Here is a 23,183-nt window from a genome sequence, read left to right on the forward strand (position 1 = left end):
CAGTTTACATGCAGAACAAGTGAAACCTTCTAGAAATTGAATTTTCTAAAGACGAGCACAAAGCTCTTCAAATAGGCCCAACCCACACGGAGAATGCAAGTTGCTGTTGAATCAATAATGAAGCAACAAGTTTTAAGGCTGTGCCAGGAAAACAGGGAAATGTCTCACCTCTCTGATACCTCCTCGCATGCTTACCTACGGAGGAAGTTTTTTCTGCCACCAGTTACTGATTCACTCAGTCCAGGGAAGGGCTGCTTTCCAGTTTGGTTTGAATGCCAGTCCTCTAATCAGCTGGAGAAAAGGAGTCCCTTATATAAGCCAAGGGCAAGGAAATGCTGCTGCGATACGGCTCACATGAATAGCTAGGACTGAGTGCTGATTGACTCCTGAAGTCCAGCTTCTGCGTCTCCTCACCCCGTTTCTTTAGGGCTGTGTTGACTGGGACAAGTGGCAATTTGGGAGGCTTTCCTCTTCTCACTGGTCTTTCTTTTTCAAGGCAGTCGGTGAAGGCAAGTAGAAGGCATGACCCCCTCCTCAGACAAAGAGCTCAGCGGGCTAGATAACCCCAGCTTCGTGGTGAGTCTGCTCCTCTCTGAAGGGTAATTTTTGCATAAACGGGTGCGAGCCCTGCGAAAGGAGGAGAAAGGGATAGCCAGGGCGCTCGACTGGCTGCGAGGATGCTGGTGTGTGGTAAAGGTCTGTCTCGGCTCCTTCAACAGGGATCTGAGGAATGATTTCCTCACTACAGCCTGCTGCTGCTGCAGACTCTGCAGACTACTTTCCACTCTCTGGCATGCTTTTCACTTCTTTTCTCTCCATTGTTTCTAAATCGGTAGCGTAGGTGAATGGCAGTGCAAATGTACCTGTACTGAAAAGCAAGCAAGATCGTGACTCCTTGTGGCTGCATCCCTGAACGTTTTATGTATTAATTAGTAAAATTACAATAGAAATTTAGCCTAGTGAAGAACGTGTTTCTTTTTCTTCTGGATCTGTTTCTAGCGGGGTGAATTCTCAGAGAGGTGGGTAAAAAAGGGATTTGGGAGTCAGTGGGGGAGAGCACCCTGTAGAGTTCTAGCAGGGTGGTAAAAGCTGTAAATGATGTGTCAGTTCAGGGGTGTGCAGTGCGCTGGAAATGCTGCGGGCTGTAACAGCCATAGGGCAAGGGCCTGGGGCATGGCAGCCCCCCTTCCTATCTATCTCACAGCAGGGGTCACCTCCATTAGAAACTAAAAGAGCTGCTTATGTTCTGAGAGCAGGTGTGAAGGAGTGGGGTCCTGCAACCATCTTGGTACAGACCACCCGCCTGGGGGGCCTTGGAGGAGGCATTTAAGCTCTCAGTGTGCAAGTCTCCCATTTCTTGGCTCACCCTTGGTGAGCTTGCTGTGAGCTGTGGAGGTGGGTGTGCTCAGAGCAAGTCAGAGGTTTTCTTTCACTATTGTTAACAGTCTCCGTTTCTACCTGTTCTGCCGTAACGCAGATCAGGCTCGTGACTTCCTCTGCTTTGAATCACCCCAAAGGAGGTAGCAGACGGGGGGCTTTTACCTGTGGTTCAAGCAGTTCAATTTCTGACTGCCTTCCTGATGTGCGTATGTAAGATGCTGTTGGGGGCCCTGATGCTGAGCCTGGAGCCTGAGGCTCACGGAGGGTGTCCTGGTCCCCCAGGTTCATGGGAGCAGCTGGGCTGAGAACCACCAGCGGTGGTTCCCCATTCCCACTCCAGACTGCTCTTGCCTTGCCCTCCTGCCAGCATCTCAGTATCACAGGCAGGCTGAGGTTGGAAGGGACCTCTGGAGGTCAACTTCTCCAAGTCCCTGTTCAAGCAGGCTCACCTAGATCCAGTTGCCCAGGACTATGTCTAGATAGTTTTTTTAATATCTCTAAGGCTGGAGACTCCACAAACTATCTGGGCAACCTGTGCAGTACTTGTTCAACCTCACAGTGATAAAGTGATTCCTGATATTAAGATAGGACCTCCTGTGTTTCAGTTTCAGCCCATTGCCTCCAGTCCTATCTCATCCTGTTATCTCCACTCCATCCTTCTCCCACTGAGCCCTGCTCGCTTGCTGTCCTCCAGCTCCTGGGAGGCTCAGGCCTTCATGTGATGATCATGTGGGGCTGTTGCTGGCACAGGCTCTGCCTGGCTGGAATATGCCTCCTGGTTAACATGGGAAAAGTTGCAAAGCAAGGAAAGGAGCTTACTGCTGTCAGCTTAGGATTCATCTACTCGTGGTGTTATTCAGGAGTAGCTGTCCCCAAATAACTCCGTGCATGGGCAGTCTTAAGTACCTCGCTGTACATTTGTTAATGCACGGCTCAGGCTCTCTTGTTCTGAAACGAAAATGTCTCCACAGGGAGTTTTTCAGGAATGCCTTTTGCTCTTGAAGTTCATGCCTGAGTTCAGTTTGAATTAACTCTGCCTTCGCCTATCTATTTTGAAGTGTCTGTAATGCTTCCAGCCTGCCTAGGCTGGATAAATACACTGCTTTTAAAAGGTATTACATAGCACATTTTCAACGGCGTTATCTGAAATGGGACTTCGGAGACTCAGCCATGAGAATGGAAACCTGGAGGTTTCAGGCAAATTATGAAGTCCTTCAGGATTAGTCGGCCACACCTGCAAAATTTACAACTGAACGTAACATTCGCAACCCTCTTCCCTGACCGTAGCATTAGCTGCTTGCCTCCGTCGGGAGGTAGGCCATGAGTGTTACTGCAGCTGCCTCACTTTGCTGGGCATTTCTGTGTCTTCGGGTTCCAGCAGGACTTGGAGGATCTAAAAAAAAAAAAACAAAAACAAAAAAAACCCCGCATTTGGTGCTGACAAACTGGTTGGCCTTCTCCTGACAGCAGGTCTCCGTCCCTGCCCTACGGAGCAGGGCATCCCAGCCCAGAAAAGGCCTCTGCTGCCGGTGTGGCGGGGACTCGCTGCCTGGAGAAGGGTCAATGAAACAAATGGTTTGGGATCTTAATTAGCTTTGGCATTTGCCTCAAAACGTTGTGGCTTCCCAGGCAGCCTCCCTCTGCCGCGTGCGTGTGTGCGCAGGGTGTGCGTGTGTGTACACGCAGGCGGGATGTGTGCGGGTGTCGTGCGTGTGTGTGCGTGTGCGTGTGTGTGCGAGGGGTCAGGGTGGGGTGGAGGGAGCAGCTGACAACTGGGAGCGTTTACTCAGCTTAAAAACCGGGGAAGCAAAGCAATATTTTTCTTTCCTTGGCAAAACACATCTCTGTATACAATTCCGCAAGGCGTACAGCTCCCCAGGGAGCCCTGGGGCTTCTGGCTGCCTGGGAGCGGATCTAAGCCTTTGTGGGGAGCTATTTTGGACCCCACCACCTCCCTCAGGCCCCAGGCTGTTTGCCGGTCCCCCGTGCTGCCCCTGCCCTGGGGCAACCCTCTGGGTGCCATTCCCCACGGCTGGCGGCCAGGCTGCGGCAGCACCCCGGTAGCCCACGCCGGGGGCAAGGTCTCGCCTCACGCTGCTTTTGCCAGTGGGCTCCTTTGAAACGGGCGCCGGGATGCCCCATCCACTGGTGTCCCTGGGTTTCGCCTGGTTCCTCTGTTCCTACAGTTTTCTGGTAAGACAAAGGGCAGGTGTGTTTATCGAGGTAGAACATTTGCAAGGGTGAGTGTAAGGAGATAGGGAAGAGAAGGCTTAAGAGAAGAAAATGAAATATAAAACATGCTTCTACTCTGTAACGGTGATGGCCAAGTTGTTTTAGGATATTTTACCAAAAGCGCTGTTTGGGTGGGACAGCCAGGAGATCAGGGGACAGTGCAACTTTCATGCATTAACCCACTGCACACTCCTTGCTTTTGGTTGCAGTTTCTCCACCTTTAGCTAGACATTAATGATACTAATGTGCTCTGTCCAGATGTCTCTTTGAGGCTGAGACATCCTCTAACGTTTGTTCTGGTCTAGACAGACACATGCATGTAAATAATTTCCATAGGTGTTTTTACGTCTGTTTTAAATTTCCCCCCTTGCTCTTCTTTTTAATCTTGGCCTTGTTGAAAGCTGTGAGTTGTTCCCACAAGACATGGAGTGCGGCTGCAAGAGAGGCGGCTGCTGGGTGCCTCTGGGGCCGGGCTGTGGCTAACAAAGGGTCTCTCCTGTTTGCCAGGGTGAAGATGGGAGCCACTACTGCTCCTCGCAGGACCGTGCTGCCCGGGGCCCAGAGGAAGGTGGGGACGAGGGCCACGGCAGCAGCAAGCTTGCCTACGCCGTCACAGACGTGCCCCCCTGGTACCTGTGCATCCTGCTGGGCATTCAGGTGTGAGGGGGAGCAGGTGGAGGCTGGGGGTGGGTGGAAGTTTAATGGCTGTTCAGCCAGTTAATGGGGGTGAAACCTGAATTTGGGAGTGCTTTGCCTTCACTGGGCATGACTGGAGCTGTGGGGCTGGATCTCGGTGACCTCAAGTCCTTCCCAGCATGGACAGTTATCCTTGTGCCCACAGCTACACCGTGCCCTTGAAGTGCAAATGAGAAGGCAGAGTCGCCGGGCCGGGGCCAGGCAGTTAATAAGAACAGGTTGGATAGCTTGGCTGAAGTTAGCCAAATGTCTAAGGGCTTCTGAACTTCTGCCTTCCCATGGCAGTAACAACTAAGCAAAAGGGCCCATGCTGCTTTGGTTGGTGTTGGTGCCCAGGCGTGTTAAATGACCCAATGCCACCAGTGCCACGCTGGGTACAGAGCCTCAGGGAAGAGAGACCTCGGAGAGATTAAGGTAACAATGGACTGTGCTTGGAGCTTGGTGGACATTTTGTACTTTGTTTCCTTAAACGGTCATCTTAGATGTAGAGTGTATTAAGACAAGGTTTTCTGAACACATCTGCATCATAATTTTAATAAAACATTCCTCTAATGAGCATAGTGAGTTTCTGAGTGCCACCAGTTCCACCACTGCAGTCCTGTGCTCTGAGCCAAGAACTGGGAAGAGATACTGACTGAAACAACCTTGCCTTGCCCCTTTATCACCAGAATTAAGGTTAATATTTGAAGGGAAAAAAAAGTTTGAGAAATCATTTTCACATTTAGTAATTAACTGACGGTCATTGTAGTTACTCTTCAGAAACATGCAATGCCTGATTTATCCGATTTTTATGGTTATCCATAATTGCACTGTATGATAAAAGCTACTGATAGCAAAGAATGGGCAGCTCAAATCTGCCAACTTTTTGTTATCCTTTGTGGTGCAAATGAGATGGACTGAAACATTTGCATTCACTTTGCCCAATCACTCTCTCCCCCTACCTTGGGACATCCCCACCTTCCTGGAAGAGTAGCCCCAGCAGCTTTGTGTGCAAGTTCTGTGGATAAACTGGTTGTGTCTGACAACCGTCTGGGAAGTCCAGAGCACTACAAAAGGTCTTTGGGCACGGAAAGTGGGAGAAGTTTGTGGGGGTGCATTGCAGTTCTTGTAGGTGCTTTGGAATAGCCCCTAACAGAGCATTAAAGTTGCCAAAAAAAGAGAATGGGTAATACTAGTATCGCCCAAACACAAATCTGTGAGTTATTTTTTTTTCCCTCAACAACATGGGGATGATATACAGCCAGTTCTGTGTCCTTCTTCACCCAGTCTTTCTCTGTGGCTCCTAGCATTTCCTGACAGCCATGGGAGGTCTCGTAGCCATCCCTCTGATCCTCTCCAAAGAGCTTTGCCTCCAGCACGACCTCCTCACCCAGAGTCACCTGATCAGCACCATCTTCTTTGTCTCAGGGATTTGCACCCTGCTGCAAGTCCTCTTTGGAGTCAGGTAGGCCAAATGCAAGAAATGAGACACGTGACAAAACAGTTTGTAGATGCAATTACTACGTGCTTGGCCACCAGTCTGCTGTAGAGTTTATCTATCAGTGAGGGTCATTTGCTACCCTTGGGCAATCAGGGCACATGCCAAAGCATCCTGAAATCACTGTATGTGATAACTTTGCAGGGCTACCTCACTGTTCTGACTTCTGCGTCTTCTGGAACTTGATGCGCCTTTGCTTGGGCTTATAAGGAATCTGTCCTACAAAATAATAAAGCACTGAAACATGCAGTAAGCAGTATCTGCTTACTCCTTATCCCAGGGATCCTCCAGCTGAGGCAGGACCCTTCTGTTCTGGGCCCAGGATCAAAGGAGCACAGAGCCTGTAGGAAACTCTGGGGCAGGGGATAATTGGGAGAAACTGGAGCCCATCTGCCACTCCTTAGGGACTCCTTAGGGAGGACCTCTGCAGCATATCCTGTTAAGCAGTACCACTTCCCATGCTCAGGGATTCATGGCACGATCTGAATGTAAGCAAGATAAATCCTCTTTGCTGCTGAGCTGTTGAATAGCTGGTGGTGAAATGATCATGGAGTTGCCATTCACTACCCGTACAATGAAGTACTTAATAAGAGACATGACTGCAAGCACCCTCCCTTGCCACCAAGACCCTGCATCTTTGCTGGCCTTGTAAAATTTCTTGTATTTCCCTTGCCATAACTCTGGGCTGCCTCTCTCTTTCCATAGGCTGTTTTTTCCTCCAATATGGTGGGAACCTGTGTTTCTTCCTTCAAAGCCCAAAATCCCACTTTGTTTGGCTTCCAAATCCAAGGGACCTGGTTAAAACTCTTCTACGATCAAATCACTGGTCAATTGCCACCTCCACAAAACGTTTTTACTCCTGCTTCTCTCCCCAGTGCAACTTTTCCATCTCTGCCTGTCTTAAGAAATGGCTGTAGACAAACATCTCCCCTTCTCCTACATTGCTGCAGAATTAGTGTAAGAGGGGGCCACCCTGGCCATGAAAAAGAGAGAATCTGTTTCTTCTCAGTTTGGTTAAATTCAGGCTGAGGTGCATGACCCGTGGCTGTGGCTGCTGGTGTGATTCAGGCTGGAGTCCTCTCAGGCACCCCCCTGAACACCTCGGTGAATACCCAAGAGCTGTGACGTCCCCCGCTCACTGTTAGCTGAGGATGAGAGAGTAGCAGGGAGCCTCTCCAGTGGCTGAATAGCTAAACAAGGAACAACAGGTCAAATTAAGTGGCAAGGAGTTGTTCCTGTAGGGTAAGCTTGAATAGCTTTTGCTGTGCTGAGGACGCAATTGCCTTGTTGCTGGCCTCAATTACAATGTGTGAGGACATTCCTGCCGGAAAGGGGGGATGTGGCACTTCAGAACATGGTTTAGTGGGCATGGTGGTGTTGTGTTGATGGTTGGACTTGATGGTCTTTTCCAACCTTAATGATTCTATGATTCTGTGACTCAGCCTGTGGTGTGGCCAGAGGCAAACCAAACCTGAGGAGACAATTGGAAGCAGATTTTTTTTTTCTCCTTTTACTATTGTCTGAAACCCTGTAGTAGTTGATAACCATAAGTCACCAACAAGACAGCCAGGAAAGTGGTAAATACAAGTTGGAGGGGATGCCTTTTCCTGAAGAGCCTTCAGCTGAGCGCTCTGCACATTTCCCAGTGTCTGTATTATAAGAAAGACTAATTCAGAGAAGAGGTATGGACATGATCCGTTAATGTGGCATGGGGAAGGGAGACCGTTCATCTTACAGAGTGGCAAAGTGGTGGCTCAGAGGGGTACGGCTGCAGTCTGCAACTAGTCTGGGAGAGAAATGGGGGGATCAGACAAGAAGAAACCATTTTGGTTAAAAGGCGATGTTGGCACATGAATGAAAGAATGTGAACTGGCCATTGAGATGGGGAGGTTCCCACCAAGAGCGAGTGCAGTTCAGGAGCAGCCCTCCAGAAGCAGTAGTCAAGGCAAAAGCCTGACCCACTGCAACCTGCAGCTCAGTTGTGTTACACAGCATAAAAAAGCAATGACAGGTCCCAGATGGTCACTGGACAGATTATCCAAGAAGCTCCTGAGGGGAGACACAGGTTGCTTGCCATTATGGTGAGCCTCCCTTAGCAGATGCTTGGACATCATGTAGTGATGATCAGACCATAACTTTTCCTTCTCTAAACCTCTGGTTTTCCCTGGAAAGAGCTCAGCATGACCCATATGCATTGCCTGAGTCCACCCGTGCCAGCACCGGCTGTGAAAGAGCTTGAGACTCAACATAGCGGGACCTATAAATTTATTGTTAATTCAACAGTGGTGGCACTGGGCCTTCTCTGTTTATTTTTGTTTGGTTTTTGCCTTGCCCAGCAAAATCCTTTGAAGGCTGCAACATGTTTGGCTGAATGCCGTAAGTAAGTGACTCCACGGGTGACTGATATTCAAATATAATTTACTGGCAAAGCACCAACAGTGCTTCGGTTGTGCATGGCTTGAGTAATTTCAGTGGTATAAATACTTGGTTTAGGTGATGGAGATGTGGTGCTGTTACAGCTGTGTCATCTCTTATTTTCCAGTGCTTCCCAGAGAATGGTGGAAACTCTTCTGGTTGAGGGAAATCCATGCCCTGTCGAAGCACTCACCCGGCTCGCTGCCCTGCTGCTTTTGTGAGCAGGCACCATGAGAGCTCCTGGCTCAAGGAGAGGTTGCTTTGGGGGCTGCTCCCAGGGGCAATTTCTAAATGGAGGAAGCTGAGGCACCTCAGAGGTTTCCCTCAGCTTGTTCAGAGCTGCTGTGCCAGCTGCGTCCTTGGGCAATTTTGGGTTTTTCAAGCACGCTAGAGGAATGGCCAAAACAACTTGCACTGCAACGGGCGCTTAATGCCTGTGGTAGCTTTTCTGTCTCCATTTTTCCCTGCGTGGGAGGAGAAGAGGCTGGTGTAGCTCACAGGAGCACTGTCTCCCTTGTACAAAGCTCTGTAAGAAGCCAGCGCTGAGCGCCTCTGAAGGTGCGAGCTCCTTGTTAGCCTGAGGGGTTTCCAGAGTGAGGTTACTCTAAGACAGGAGACACGTGGCATTGGGGGAGAGCTGAGGTCTCACCCAGCCAGTGAGCTCAGCCTTGTCCATGCAGGTGTCCTTCCCAGTGTCGGTGGAAACAAGGCAGAGTCATTAGCTTTAAAAAACTGTACTAAAAGCCGAGTCACATTTTCCACTGCCCTCAGTCTGAGGATGGTTGTGACATGGGGAGTAGCCAGTGCATATCCTTGTGTTCATGAGCCTGTTGTGAAGAAAACTGAGGCAGCTGAAAGGGACAGAGCAAGCAACTGGATATTGGCAAGATTTGGGCCTTGGTCAATGCTGAGCTTTTCTTCAGAGTCTCACCATCTTTCTTCCTTGGTCTCCTCTCCTCCTCCAGCTTTTTCCTTTCTTTGTTATTTTGCTATGTGCAGCTCTGTAGTCTCGTCACACCTTAGGAAGACTGCTTTTTCCTTAATGTGGGGTAGCAGAATTTGACTTTAGCACCAATGAGCACCTCCATTGCCAATGTTTGAACCTTAGCTCTTCCTCCTGGGTCATTGCTCTTGAGTGCAATGGGCAGCAATTCCCAACTGTGGTCAGTGATAGAGATCTGCCAGAACATTTCAAAAGATACTTCCAGAAGCCATGGGCAGAGTGATTTCTTAATTTATTTCACTTTCCTTTCTCTTAACTCTGTGGAGCTGGGTTTCTAGCATTCTCACTTGTCATCTTTTCCCTCTGCTCTCCTTCCAGGTTGCCTATTATTCAAGGAGGGACTTTTGCATTCCTGACCCCCACCCTGGCCATGCTATCTCTCCCCAAGTGGAAATGCCCTGCCTGGACGCAGAATGCCACCCTGGTGAATGCTTCTTCACCAGAGTTCATCAAAGTCTGGCAGACGCGGATGCGAGAGGTATGTTACATTTTCAGTGGCACCTGCTCTGTATCAGGGCTGTTTGCTTTTAAGAAAGCACCTGACCATGTCAGGGCCATCCGTGCTGGAGAACCCACCATTCCCAATGGACCTTGGCCCTCACCCTGTTGCAGCTTCCTCCTAAGATCAAGTCTCTGGCAGTAAAGTGAGTGCTTCACTGCTGCTGGACAGGGGACATGCAGTCCTCAGGTGATTTATGGTCCCTGCAAAGTCTGCACTAGTCCAGCCAGTTCCTTTCTCCATGAACCATGGCTAGCCTTGAGGAAGGAAGGCAGGGAAGATGTTTCCAAGGAAGCGACCCTGTCTAAGCACAGGAAACCTAGTAAAAAAGAATGCAAGGGCAGAACTTGCTGTAAATATTAAGGAAAAATGCATTCTTAGGTAGTCAAAAGAGGGGAGGAAAGGTCAGGGATCTCGCTGCCTTGTCCTACATTTATTGCCTTATCAGAGTAAGTGGCTAAAGTTGCCTCTGTCAATCCCTATGTTGGGGTGCTTTGCAAAGCGCTTGGGGAGCGTTGTGAGCACATGAAGGATTTGCTGTGCAGCACAGGCTGCCCTCCCTACTGATACACATAAATCTATCACAAGGGCACTGCTGCCTTCTCCTTTCAGGCTGGGTGCTTCACCCCGGCCCCTGTGTTTCTCTTCCCTTTGGAGCCAGGGGAGGGAAGGTGCTGAGCATTGCAGAGGACCCAGCCTGGGTCCAGTCTCCAAATCTGCGAAGGCAGAGAGCAGCCTCACCCGGAGTCCCCAGCCTGGAGCTGACATGAGCAGCTAAGGGCATTTCAGGACGTAATTGCTGGCTACTTAGCAGTGATGGTCAAAGTTCAGGGTGATAAATGTGTCTCTGGAGGAAAACTGATACTCAAAAAAACCCAGAGGCTGTAATAACCCAACTGCCCTACCATTGTGCTGAAGTGCCCCAAGCCCTTCCCAGAGAGGAGATGAGTGGAGTCCGTGGCCCTGCTCCCATTTTTGGAGCAAGAGCTTTTCTCCTGAGTTTCGGGGGAGCAAGAAGAAAGGGTGTGGGGAAGCTGATGCATGCTTGGGTGGCCCAAGAGGACGGGGAGGAGGGGGTCTGTGGAACAAAATTAGTCCTGTTGAGGACTAAGTCCATCAGCCAAGGGGGAAGTTGGTACTTTGGTGGCTGATTCTCCATGCGTAATACTCAGCCAGGCTTTGCTGTAGTCAGCAGGAAACCTCCATGCTGGTCCATCACTGGAGGCTGAGCTTGGCTCTCACGCTCTTTTTGCACTGACTTATTAAGAAAACCTCAACAGCTGGAGCTCCTTTCAACCTTTATTTTTCCAGGTACAAGGGGCTATCATTGTAGCTTCCTGCTTTCAAATCTTCGTTGGATTTTCTGGCCTGATTGGATTTCTGATGAGGTTCATCGGCCCCTTGACAATTGCCCCCACCATCACCTTGGTTGCGCTACCTCTCTTTGATTCGGCTGGGGATGAGGCTGGGCAGCACTGGGGCATAGCATTCATGTAAGTCTCACTTCTCTGTGGGAAAGCTGAGTGTACATAAACCACCTACCTCTAATACAAAATCAAGTGTTGCAGTCTGTATGTAGCAGGGTTCCTCTGGGTCGAGATTTATTTATTGAGTGCTAACATGCGGCAGGCTTGTGCAAGACAGCAGCATGGCATAGTTCCCTACCCTGACCCTAGGAGGTTAAACCCCTCAGCAACGAAGCAAAACTCAAAAATTACTTTAAAAATCTGATTTTTGTGAAAATCCAAAGTTCATAAGTCAGTAGCGAAACAAGTCTTTCCCCTGTGTGGTTCCTGGGGACAGTCTCTGACACAGCTGTCTGTGCACGCTGTCTTACACATCCATTATTTAAGTTAAAAAAAAATTCCGAAAATGACCAAGTTGAGCACTCAGAGTTAGGTATTCCTTGAGTTAATGTAACTGGTGCTTTATCTATTGTTTTCACGTGATGAGGAGGAATTGTCTTCTCCACAGAGGGCCTGGGGGGCTCTGGAAATGTCTGTGCATGTGGCTTTGCAGCACCGAGTGCTGTTTCAGGGATATTTGTATGCGTGCACTTGTGCATGAGGGTACAAGTGTGCTTGGTGGCAGGATTTCCTTGGTATTTAAATAACTAATCCAAGAAGTAGACATGCCACTGCATGGCTCTCCTGCATATTTGGCACCTTCAGATCCCTAATGCAGACTTCAGCTTGGGATAACAGGCAACAGGTGTAGGTTGTTATCCTCTTTATGGGCTCCCATCAGTTTGCTAGTTCTTTTGTTGTCCCAAATAAGGGTTCTTCTACCCGGTGTGCAGAGAGCCCAAAAACACACGGAGACGAGATATTTGCTTTTATTCCAAATCTGCGCAGAGCTGGGTGCTAGATGGTAAGCCCACAAAACTAGCACACCTCGGTTAACACACAGAAAGTATTTATACACTTCGAGCAACAGTTATCAGTATTTTTTACAAGTTGGCTCCATCACCCTTGTTCCCACTGATTCTCACCAGCCTCCTCTCCACTTAGGGTCACAGCATCCTTCTTTTTTCCTAGGCATGCTCAGGGAGAAAGGAGCTTTCGTGAGGAGGGGGCTTTCCCCACCCAGGGGCAGGTTGCTAACTATATGTTATTTACACGTTAATAGGGATAGTTCACTCAAGGTTCGGTAGTTTTGTTTCTTTTGTGACTATGTTTCTTCCCTCAAGGTTGCACCTTGTTAACTACTCACAGACACTAAACAATACCCCCAGCTTAATTCCTTGCATACCTTCAACACTTTCAGAGCTGCCTTTGGAGATTCTGGGGCCAAGCCTGACAGCAGCCCCAGGAAGGCAGCGTGCTGTTGTGGGTATGTGCTCCAGTCCACCTCCAGTTCTGTTCTCCTCCCTGCACCTGCCCTCCAGGCCCCAAAGGCCACCTCTCTTCTCCACCTTCAGTTCTTCACTTAACTGGTTTCTTCCACCAGCACCCCATACAACCACAAACCTTGCCTGCCCCCAGCTTTCCTTTCACGATTGTTTCTCTCATCACATCTCTGGCTTGTTGTCCTTCAGCTCTGATGATTTGTCCTAGCCCCTTTGCTTAGTCAGTCTGAATTTTCCCTTCAAAATGTACATCCTCAGTACATACTGAGGCTCCTAACCTCAGTTCCTCACTTGACCTCTTTGCCCAGCTATGCTCCTCCATTAATGGGGTCCCAGCCCTCCAGCCCATGTCCCTGTTCTCAACCTTGGTCACTCTCTCTGCCCTGTTCATTTGTGCACCTGTGCTAGTCCTGGTCCTTTCTTTCATGACTCAGACACCTTAGCCCCAACCTGATCATTGTGCTTTGAGCTGTCTGAGTTTGTGTCCTCTTTTGCTGCCTCATCCATGCTCTGTGAGTGCCATTAGGGAAAGGGGGAGAGGGGTGATGGAGAAGGCAGGAGACATGACCCATGTGTTCTCAACCTTGCTGTCCAGCCCCATCACATCCCAAAGCTCCCATGATGGGCGATACCCACTGTTGCCTCAAGAAGCTGCTCAGTTGCTCCCTGGTGATGATGCATACACAGGTCATCACTGGGCAAGGCCTGGACGTACTTAGAAAGCTCAGAATCTTCATGGACTGCAAATGCTAAAGCCTGAGATGCCTCTGCTGACTGCTTGGGACCTGGGATGAATGATCGTTGTTAGAGACTGATCATAGTTGAGCAGATTTTTGTGAGAAAGAGCAATAACCCTCACCCCAAAGAACAAGTTCTACTAAATCTCAAATTTCTGCTCCAGGTCATAAGCAGACCCTGATACTGCTCAAAGCAAAATGACCTCAAGGCAGACTGTATACTATGTCTATTTCCTGAACATCACTCTTTGAAATAGGTTTGGGATATACTTTTCGAGAAACATTTGGCCTGAAGCAGACGTTTTCCATGGAAATTTTCGTCCTGAATGGGTAAAGTTAGGCAGAATTATAAGCAGCTGAAAATAGCATTTGGCAATGGAATGTGTCAGGCAACCTGAATAATAAACAATGACACCTACTTGAGATAGATGAGGGCTCTGCAGTGATTCATAAGGCTGCTGAACACCTTTGTTAATGCAAATGCACAAAATGTGCCCTGACGCAATCTGTCCAGGCTCTGTCGCTTTAGAAACCACAGATGGAAACAAGTTCCTCCTCAGACTTTCTGCCTCCAGTCATTCAGTACTTTGAATCATGATTGATAGACAACCTCTGGCTGTATGTCATGGCCTGTATTTGCAGAGAGGTGAGGTTAGCGTTTCCTTTGCACTGCTGGTATTCTGCCTGCCCATGAATATATCACCTATATCACCTATATCACCTTTTCACGCATGGAAAACCACCAGTTTTCCGTGCGCTGTTAGTGCACTTCAGCTGGTGCCATCGATTTCTCATCAAATCCTATCCAGATTAATTCACTCCATGTATACAATTCAGGTGTGTTACAAAAAATGAGGAGCCCTTCAGAGGCCTGGTTAACATAGGAGGAAAATGTCCAAGGTCTTCTACCAGCTCAGCAGTCAAGATGGGGTGCCCAGTCCCTGCCCTCTTGCCGCATATCGCAGCCTCCAGCTTCCTCTGGTTGTCCTTTCTGGGGGGCAGACAGAGCTTGCTATGAGCTGTGTTGCTGTTCACGGGAAATATGTCTTACATGAGGGATGGGAGAGGAGCTGCACCTCATGGTTGCTTCTGCCTGAATGAGCCCAGGGTGCTGCCGGGGGCACAGGTCAGCACCCCTGCCTTGGAGGACCCCTCCGCTGCACAACCCTCACAGACCGGGTGGCCGTGCTTTTTCCCCTTCTTGGCTGGCTGGGGGTTCTCTGTGGGCACTACGTGCAACCCCACACTCCCACTGGCCTTTTTTCTTTCAAAACAGGGACTTGCACAACCAAAACAAATCATCTTTCTTTTCTCTGTGCCATGTAGGAGCTTTTTCTCACTTGGAGAGCAGCATAGGTAAACCTGAAATCAGGAAACAAATAAATCCTGTATTTTTGATGAGGAGTGGCTGAGGGAACTGGGGCTTGTTTAGCCCGGAGAAGAGGAGGCTGAGGGGAGACCTTATCACTCTTTACAGCTACCTGAAAGGAGGTTGTAGCGAGGTGCATGTGGGTCTCTTTTCCCAGGTAGCAAGTGATAGGACGAGAGGAAACGGCCTCAAGTTGTGCCAGGGGAGGTTTAGACTAGATATTAGGAAAAAATTCTTCACTGAAGGAGTGGTCAGACATTGGAACAGGCTGCCCAGGAAGGTGGTGGAGGCACACCAAACAATGTGTAGACGTGGCACTTTGGGGTACAGTTTAGTGGGCTTGGAGGTGTTGGGTTCATGGTTGGACTTGATCTTAAAGGTCTTTTCCAACCTTGATGATTCTGTGATTCTGTGATCTGAATTACACAGAGGTTCAGGGCCAGTTTCTTACATAGCCTGCCTTGCACATCTCTCAGGTTTTTCTTTTACTCACGTGCCATTTTTAAGCTCTGGCAACTGTGTCTACTCAGTGATGCACCATCTGGGGGCATCGATTTTGAAACAAAAGGGGAAAAAAATATTTGCAAATGCAACAGAGCTGTCGGTAGAATGTGATGGAAAGCTGGTTCCACTCCAGGCTTGCTGGAATGGGGAGCCACCCTCTGGTGCTGAGAGGTTTCTGGGGTCCTCTGGAGTCCTGGGTCCTCAGGTAGCTGGTCTTCAGTTCATGTGGAGGAGGAGGAGGGCAGCTCAGCACCCACTTTGTCTCATGGTCTGCTTTTCATTCCTCCTAGGACTATTTCTTTCATAGTTCTGTTCTCTCAGTACCTGAAAGATGTCCCTGTGCTGCTGCCATCTTACCAGAGAGGCAAGAGGTGCCACCTCTCCCCGGTCTACCTCTTCCAGATCTTCCCGGTACGTTGGGGTTCCTGGAGACCCAGTGGCTGTGGCAGAGGCACTGGCCTCACCCGCCCCGTCTGCCTGGGCTCTTCCCACTTGTGTCCAGCCGAGTTAAGCGCTTCCCAGCCCAGACTGCACGGCAAGAGGACAAAGGAGGAGGAGGTCCCCATGGCCCTGCATGTGGGGAGGGAATAAGGGATGGAGGGCCACAGGGAGCCCCTGCCTCTGTCACACGTGCAGGGGAAAGGGTCAGGCAGGGAGACACGTTGTGCCCCACAACCGTGCTGCAGATGCAGCCACGCCCTAACTGGCCACCACTGCTGCGTGTGATGGGCAGGTGCTGCTGGGGCTCTCCCTGAGTTGGCTGCTCTGCTACGTGCTGACGGTGGCTGATGTCCTCCCTGCGGACCCCACTGCCTATGGCCACCTGGCCCGGACGGACACCCGCGGGGACGTTTTATCCCAGGCTCCCTGGTTTCGGCTGCCTTACCCAGGTACCACTGCCCCCCCGCCCCCTTTCCCCATCCCACCGTGCTGCTCCCTGCTCCAGCTTGCACCTCTGCTTACGGCTAGCAGGGGGAGATGAAATGCCAAAAATCAGGCAAACACCCACAAGCACCCTTGCTGTTCTTCCCCCCTGCAACAGATTTCAGGGCAAACGTGCCCCACCGACCTGAACCGAACTCTTTACTTGCAGGCCAGTGGGGAGTGCCAACCGTCAGCCTGGCTGGGATATTCGGCATCTTAGCCGGGGTGATTTCCTCCATGCTGGAGTCTGTGGGAGATTACTACGCCTGCGCCCGCCTGTCTGGGGCCCCGCCGCCACCAAAACACGCCATCAGCCGCGGGATCGGGGTGGAAGGCATCGGCTGCCTCCTGGCCGGGGCCTGGGGGACAGGGAACGGCACCACATCGTACAGCGAGAACGTGGGGGCCCTGGGCATCACCAAGGTGAGCCTCGCCGCAGCTGTGTGGCTGCGGTGCCCTGGCCCTCCCGCCGGTTTCCCCCGGGGGTGTATTTACAAAGGTGCGGTGCACATGGGTACCTGCCGGACCCGGGATGTGATCTGAGCCCACCTCCTGCAAGGCACGCCGGAGAGATGTGCCCTGGCACGTTGGTGACCGCCCCAGCAGCACTGCGAATCTCCTAACCGAGGGGGTCTGTCCCTCTCTTGCACTGCTTGTGGTCTGCACGCGGGACAGGTGCGTGTTGCTGCTACTCACGGCACCTGGCTCAGGTGAGACTACGGAGAGTATGTTATATCTGAGCTAACCTGAAAACTTCCCGAGGACTGACTTTATCAAAGACTGTCTGTCTGTCTGTATCTCTTCCTGTCTATCTGTCTTCCTAACTATATTTATAGAGGGGAGGGGAGGGGAAAAGAGAGGAAAGGAGAGGAGGGGAGAGAAAAGGAAAAAGGAAAAGGAAAAGCGGAAGAAAAAGAAGAAGAAAAAGAAAATACTTAACAGGACTTCAAATTTCACAATTTTTATAAACCAAGAATGGCAATCATGTGAAAGGTAGACTATTTCTTTGGGATTATAAAGTGTGATGGCAGTGTTATGTTTTTACCTCTCTACAAGGTTTTGTGCATCCCTTGAGTATCTTATTGCTCTTATAAGGGAAAGAAATTTCCAGATATGAGCTTGACAATCAGATCAGAGATCTTCACTAGGCTTTACAGCCAGGGGATGGGTACATCCAGCAGCCAACCAGAAAATTATTGTCAAATAAGCAATGTCATGTCAGCAGAGCTGTGAGTCAGTAAACAAATGCAGATTATGAGTTACGGCTCCCACTCTATAATGCTGCTTATTTCACTGGTTTTTATAAACCTCACTCACAATAACCATTTTTCACAGACTGAAGCATTAGGGCTTGACCGAGGTGGCTGCTTCCAGCAGCAACAGCTGCCTGGATGTCTGCGTGGAGCCCAGTTTAGCCTGACACCACATGTACCTTGTCACTATGAAATCTGTGTATCCTGACCATATACCTGAGCCCATTCTTCGCTGACATGCAGTTTGCTGCATACGTTGTGCGTATGGGATGTTGCATAGTTCAGAAGTGCCCAGACTCATAATTATCAAATTACAGGACATGTTCTTTCTTCACTGAGAGAGTGGTCAAGCACTGGAACAGGCTGCACAGGAAGGTGGTGGAGTCACCATCTCTGGAAGTGTTCAAAACATGTGTGGATGTGGCACTTCGGGACATGGTTTAGGGGGCATGGTGGTGTTGGGTTAATGGTTGGACTTGATGATCTTGAAGGTCTTTTCCAGCCTTAATGATTCTGTGATTCTGCGATTCTCCCCATGTAAGCGAAGTCCTTCAGGTGGACATGCCATCCTTGCTGATTCTGGAGAGGTTTCCCTTAAATCCCATCTCTGCTCACCTTGTTCACAGTCAAGAGAGCAGAAAATACAGTCTTATCTCAGCCAACCTTAAATCAGTGTAAAGGCTTTGGCTGGGATAGATGGGAATGCTGAGAGCACGAGGCAGATTTCCTTTTGGTTTTTATGTGGGAAACACATTTTTCCGTAACAAATGGAAACGCAAGGGACTTGTTTCCCCTGCTTCAACAGAGGTGTCCAGCACTACCTGAAACATCTTTGGAGATCCCAGATATCCACAGGGAATGTCAGGTAAGGAAAAGGAGAAGCTGCCAGAGGCTGCCAAGATGCAACATCTTGAATGGCACCAGCCACCTATGTTTATGCTGCTTGATCAAGCCCAGCATGAGCTCTCATTTTCAATAAAAGAAAAAGAGGATTTTAAGGAGAGGTAAGGACCTCAGAGTCACCATATACATAGCAGGAAACCATGCAGTTTTTTCAATCTTAAAAAAGAGAACTGATTTTCTTGTTTTCCTGACATAATTGAAACAAACTATAAACTAGAGGCTTTAGCAGCATATGCTCACAGTTGTGGTATCAGTGGATTAGTTAGTTTGCCTTTAAGGCCAGCTCCATGTACTGGGTAATTTGACATTTTGGCAAATTAAAAATCTGAAGCTTCATTCTAATCCTGGAACAAATAGATCTGTTGCCTTTTACTAAATTACAGCTTTGATGGTAATGGTGTCCCAAGGTTTTAAGCCAAGGAATATAAAAAGCTCACCTGAAGGCAATGCATGATTTTATTTTGAAACTCCCCACCAAATCTTTTTCATTTATCTTTCACAACCAAGTAAGGCTTAAAATATTTTAAAGGGACATGTTTAAGAAATACTTAAAAAGAGACAGTGATAGTTACGGGGAATGTTTTTGTTGAAAGCATTCACAAAAAGACCTTCCTGTAAACATGACATTCTTTGCATATTTAAAGGCAGGGATTAAAATATTTAATTGAATTATGAAATATTTGTAGAGGATTACAGAGTTTCCCTGCCTAAGACACGAATATTGTAAAGCTTAGCATGAATCTTTAAGCTGTCCACGTTTTGGTATGGCAAAGTGTATCTTGAATTGATAGTCTAATAAATATTGCTGCTTTTCTTTTTAGTTTCCATAGTCTGTAAGTATCTCTTTCATCCTCTTGTTTGGCAGATGATACTCTTTTTCTTTCCTACTGACATGATCTAACAGATCTGAATGAAAGGCATGGCTTGGTGCTTCATCCTATCTTTGTTGTAGTGCCCAACCAAGAAAAGGCCACCCTGGCTCATCATAGGAAAAAAAAAAATGAGAAGAAAATAGTTTTACTGAAGCTAGATGGGTGATGGGAGATAGGGGCAGACCCAGAGACTTCCCCACTTCTTATTATCCATCTGTTGACCATGGAAAGTATATATCAGATCCCAGAGCTCAGGATCGAAGAAGCCAGCCTGGCCAACTCTGCTCTCCCAAATCTTGGTCTCCAGGGAATGGAGGAATTGGTGTGGGCACCTAGTTGAAAGCCATTATTAGATGGCAATCCAAACCCTGGTGGAAGGATTGTCCGGTGAATTGACTGCGTGGTTGCAGTGCCAGCCTGTGGGTCTGCCAAGACATTTCTAGGCTGGAGCAAGAACAAAGCTGTCTGTGGGGATTACTGCGCTCTTAATTTAATAATAAACTTCTTGTTTAACAGCAAACTGTTAAAGTCCTGACAACAGTAGGAAAGAGCATAACATCAAGTACACAGTTGTGGATCCATGGTTGCTCTCAGGGTGCCTTTCATGATAAATAATTACTGGTGTGCAAATACTGATGCTTCCCATGCAGTGTGAGCATCCCAGCTCACCAGCAGCTGCACTTGAACCTGTGACCGAACGTGCCATTGAGTGCTTGGGCTGGAGGTGCAACCCCTGCCCGGCAGGCTGGCGCTGGAGCCCGCCATCCCTCGCCTCTCTGTGCCCGTCGGTCTGTGACTGCCTCCTCTTCCTCTTGCCCCAGGTAGGGAGTCGAATGGTGATCATTGCCGGTGCCTGCGCCATGCTCCTGAGCGGGATCTTTGGGAAAGTCGGGGCGATGCTTGCCAGCATACCCACCCCCGTGATCGGAGGCATGTTCCTTGTGATGTTTGGAGTTATCACAGCGGTGGGGATTTCCAATTTGCAGGTAACAGCTGTGCGAGTGCCGTTTCATCCCTAGGGACGGGGACTTTGGTTTCGAGCCAGGTTCTTACCAGGCTGAGTCAGACATAACCACGCTGCAGTAAACGCAAACATTTGCGTCGGCAGTACCTTGGGTGAAGATGAAGGCACGTACCCGGAGGGGCTAAATCGCAGAGGGCTCACTGGACGGGGGAGGGCTTGCTGGCACCGGGGGCAGCAGGATCACTAATGCCCCAGCAGCACCAGCACTGCTGCTCGGGTCCACTCCTGCGTGCAGTGTTTACATCCGAGCACGTCTCATGAACATAATGGTAATTCACAGATTTGGGTAGTTGCAAACATAATGTATACAATTTCTCTGTGCAGTACACGGATATGAACTCCTCCAGAAACACCTTTGTCTTTGGATTTTCTGTATTTGCTGGCCTCACGGTTCCCAGCTGGGCAAGTAAAAATAGTACACTGCTAGAAACAGGTAAGAAACAACATCAGAAGCATTTTCTGTAGCATAAAACTGAAGCAAAGGCTGTTCCAAAGAAATCTTTTAAAATGCCGTTTTTCCTGATAAAACCCTGAAACCTGCGCTTTGGCTGTTGCCTGTTTCTTTCTGGGAGGGCTGTTCTTGCACTTTGCTCTGATGCACAGCTCTGGCGTGGAAATCTCTGCTCTTGATCAGTGACTGCACCTTGCCAGATTCCTGTCAGGCTACGGATTGCAGAGCTCTTCCTTGGGATGTATTCCTGGGATGGGGCTTTGGGCAGGAGAATACTCTAGGGCTGAATCCTGATCAAGATCTCAAAGAATGAGGCTTGCTTACATGCTCATACACAATAAAACCTTGTGCTTCCAGAACACAAGAGCAGACTCCTCTACTAAATTCCACCAAGTTCCCGTTATTGAAATTTCCAGCTCTCTAACAGTTATGCCCTCATTGTGTCTCATGAGATAATGTGTTTGTCACAAACGCTGTAGTGTCCTCACTTAAGGTATATATGGCATGCTGGGTGGGCTGTTGAAAGAGCTGGGCCCACAGATCACACACTCTGTAGATGGTCTATCAGATGCTTTATGTCACTGGGCTATTTTGTTCCTGTCAATTATCCCTCACAGTGAAACAGCACACCTGATTAACTTGTGGTGAAATCCCATGCTAAATATACCTGTATTTCTTTGGGAACTGAAGCTTGTGCTTTTGTAGGGAACTGCTTGGTGTTATGTTGTGGTGGTGCAGAACATGCTTGGAGCAGAAGGCAGCTTTTTCTGGGACAGTGCTGTGGTCTGCACCGTTAATAGGCTCTTAATGTTTTTATGAGTCATCTCTTGCCCACTGGCAGCTAGGTCAGTGAGTAATTACGCAGAATAAAACTGTTAGGTCTGAAACTGGCAGTGAGATCAATCTCCTTTGCATTGCCAAATCTTAAGCTCTGCTTTGGGATTTGCAAGTCTTGTCTAAACAAGCATGCAGCTTGCAGCCTCTTGGCACTGGGTATGTTGCTGGTCAAACATGCGTCTCTCTGCACCACTATCCAAAGCTTTGTACTTCTGCTAGGAATCGTCCAGCTGGACCAGGTGATCCAGGTGCTTCTCACCACTGGCATGTTTGTGGGCGGAATCCTGGGGTTTATTCTTGATAACACCATTCCAGGTAGGATTTGCTGAAATGAGCTAACCTACTAGTTTGTGCCTGCCCTAGGGTTTTTTCCCTAGTTTTTTTTGTCTTCATGACTCCAGCTCTATGGGGGGGAGTTGTGCTAGCAACCATGAAACACCATGTGACTGAACTCCTCCCAGAGAGGGGAGAGGAACAGGAGACATCGCTGAAATGGTCTCTGGTTGGAAAACAGCAGCTTGCAAAAAGCTAACTAATTTTTCAGGAACAACTCAGTCTGAGGAAAAGGTTTACTTGGGAAAAAAGTCTTTTAGGGAAAATGCCAGCCTAGAGCCATGTTGCTGGTTGAAAGGAGAGATGAAGGCAGCTACAAGAAGTGGAAGGAGCCAATGCATGCCTCCTTATGAGAGCTGCTAAAACTGAGGCTGAACTGGTGCTACAGCAGTGGAAAGCAGTAGGAAAGGCTGATGACCAAAGACAGAATATAGCACCTGCAGCTGGCCCTCACAGATGGCAAAAAGCCTACAGAGAGTCTCTGATTTTCATTGAGCCTGGGGAGGGATAGAATCAGAATAGGAGAGGAAACCCTCTTTTCTGCTACAGACAAAAAGCAGAAAGGACACTCTGTTAACCAGGTTCTTTTACTATCTTGGGCTTCTTGGAAAGCCAATCTCCTTTTGGCTCATTCATTTTCTTGTAGCACTTGATCTCCAGCTCCTCCAGGCAGAATTTCCAGGTATGCTCACTCCCTTTCCCAGGAGGGACTCAGCCACTGCAACAACGACAGGCACTTAGCAATTCCTTGGCTGGGGTAAATGCCTGTGACTGCCTAGTAATTGCTAGCTAAACCTTACTCCCCCACTCCACAGTATCCAGCCTTGCTTTCCTAGCACTGTATGACCCCCCGCCTTTGAACAGTTCTTGGATGCCCCATGGCTCATAAAAACCTGTCTTGGTATACTTGATTCCTGTGGAAAGCAGTGGAGAAGGCTGCTTATCTGGAAGATGTTGCAGGAACATGCGTATGGTCTAGAAGCTCGTTAGTGAATTTTTGTAGAGAGCTTTGGAGCTAGAGGGGTTTAAGTGCAAGGGATCTGTATGTTGTGCTGGGTCTGCAGGGATCTGAGAAGCGGGTGTGAGGCACACAAGGTAGTCCTATGCTGAGAACACCCGTTGTTTTAAACACAACAATCTCATTTTTGCTGTTGCAGGAACACAGGAGGAGCGGGGGCTCCTGGCGTGGAAGAACAGCCACAAGGGAGAGGCGGGCAACTCTCAGCTGGTTTCGAAGGTCTATGATCTTCCATTTGGCATAGGCACCAAATACTGTGCTGTCTCTTGGTTTCGGTATCTCCCCGCTTGCCCCAAAAGACTACACGGCAGCAAGAGAATGCATGAACTGAAAGCTGCTGGACAGGCAAGCAGTGTTAAAGCAAGCTCAGAAAGAGACTCTGAGATAGGTGCTGATACAAGGATATAA

The 23,183-nt window shown here is 48.9% G+C and overlaps 1 protein-coding gene across 1 annotated transcript; it reads left to right on the forward strand.

The window, feature by feature from the left end:
* Positions 1–522: 522 nt before the first annotated feature.
* On the forward strand, positions 523–23,183 carry LOC309416958 (solute carrier family 23 member 1-like; the record flags this gene model as incomplete). The annotated part of the gene is made up of 12 exons (XM_082014345.1): positions 523–576; positions 4,120–4,269; positions 5,595–5,752; positions 9,522–9,681; positions 11,014–11,195; positions 15,451–15,571; positions 15,894–16,050; positions 16,254–16,507; positions 19,934–20,098; positions 20,461–20,569; positions 21,644–21,739; positions 22,915–23,183. The coding sequence occupies 12 exons, from the start codon at positions 523–525 to the stop codon at positions 23,181–23,183; spliced, it is 1,875 nt and encodes a 624-aa protein (XP_081870471.1).

This window comes from Phaethon aethereus (assembly GCF_964289735.1).
Source record: "Phaethon aethereus genome assembly, chromosome: 1".
NCBI lineage: Eukaryota > Metazoa > Chordata > Aves > Phaethontiformes > Phaethontidae > Phaethon > Phaethon aethereus.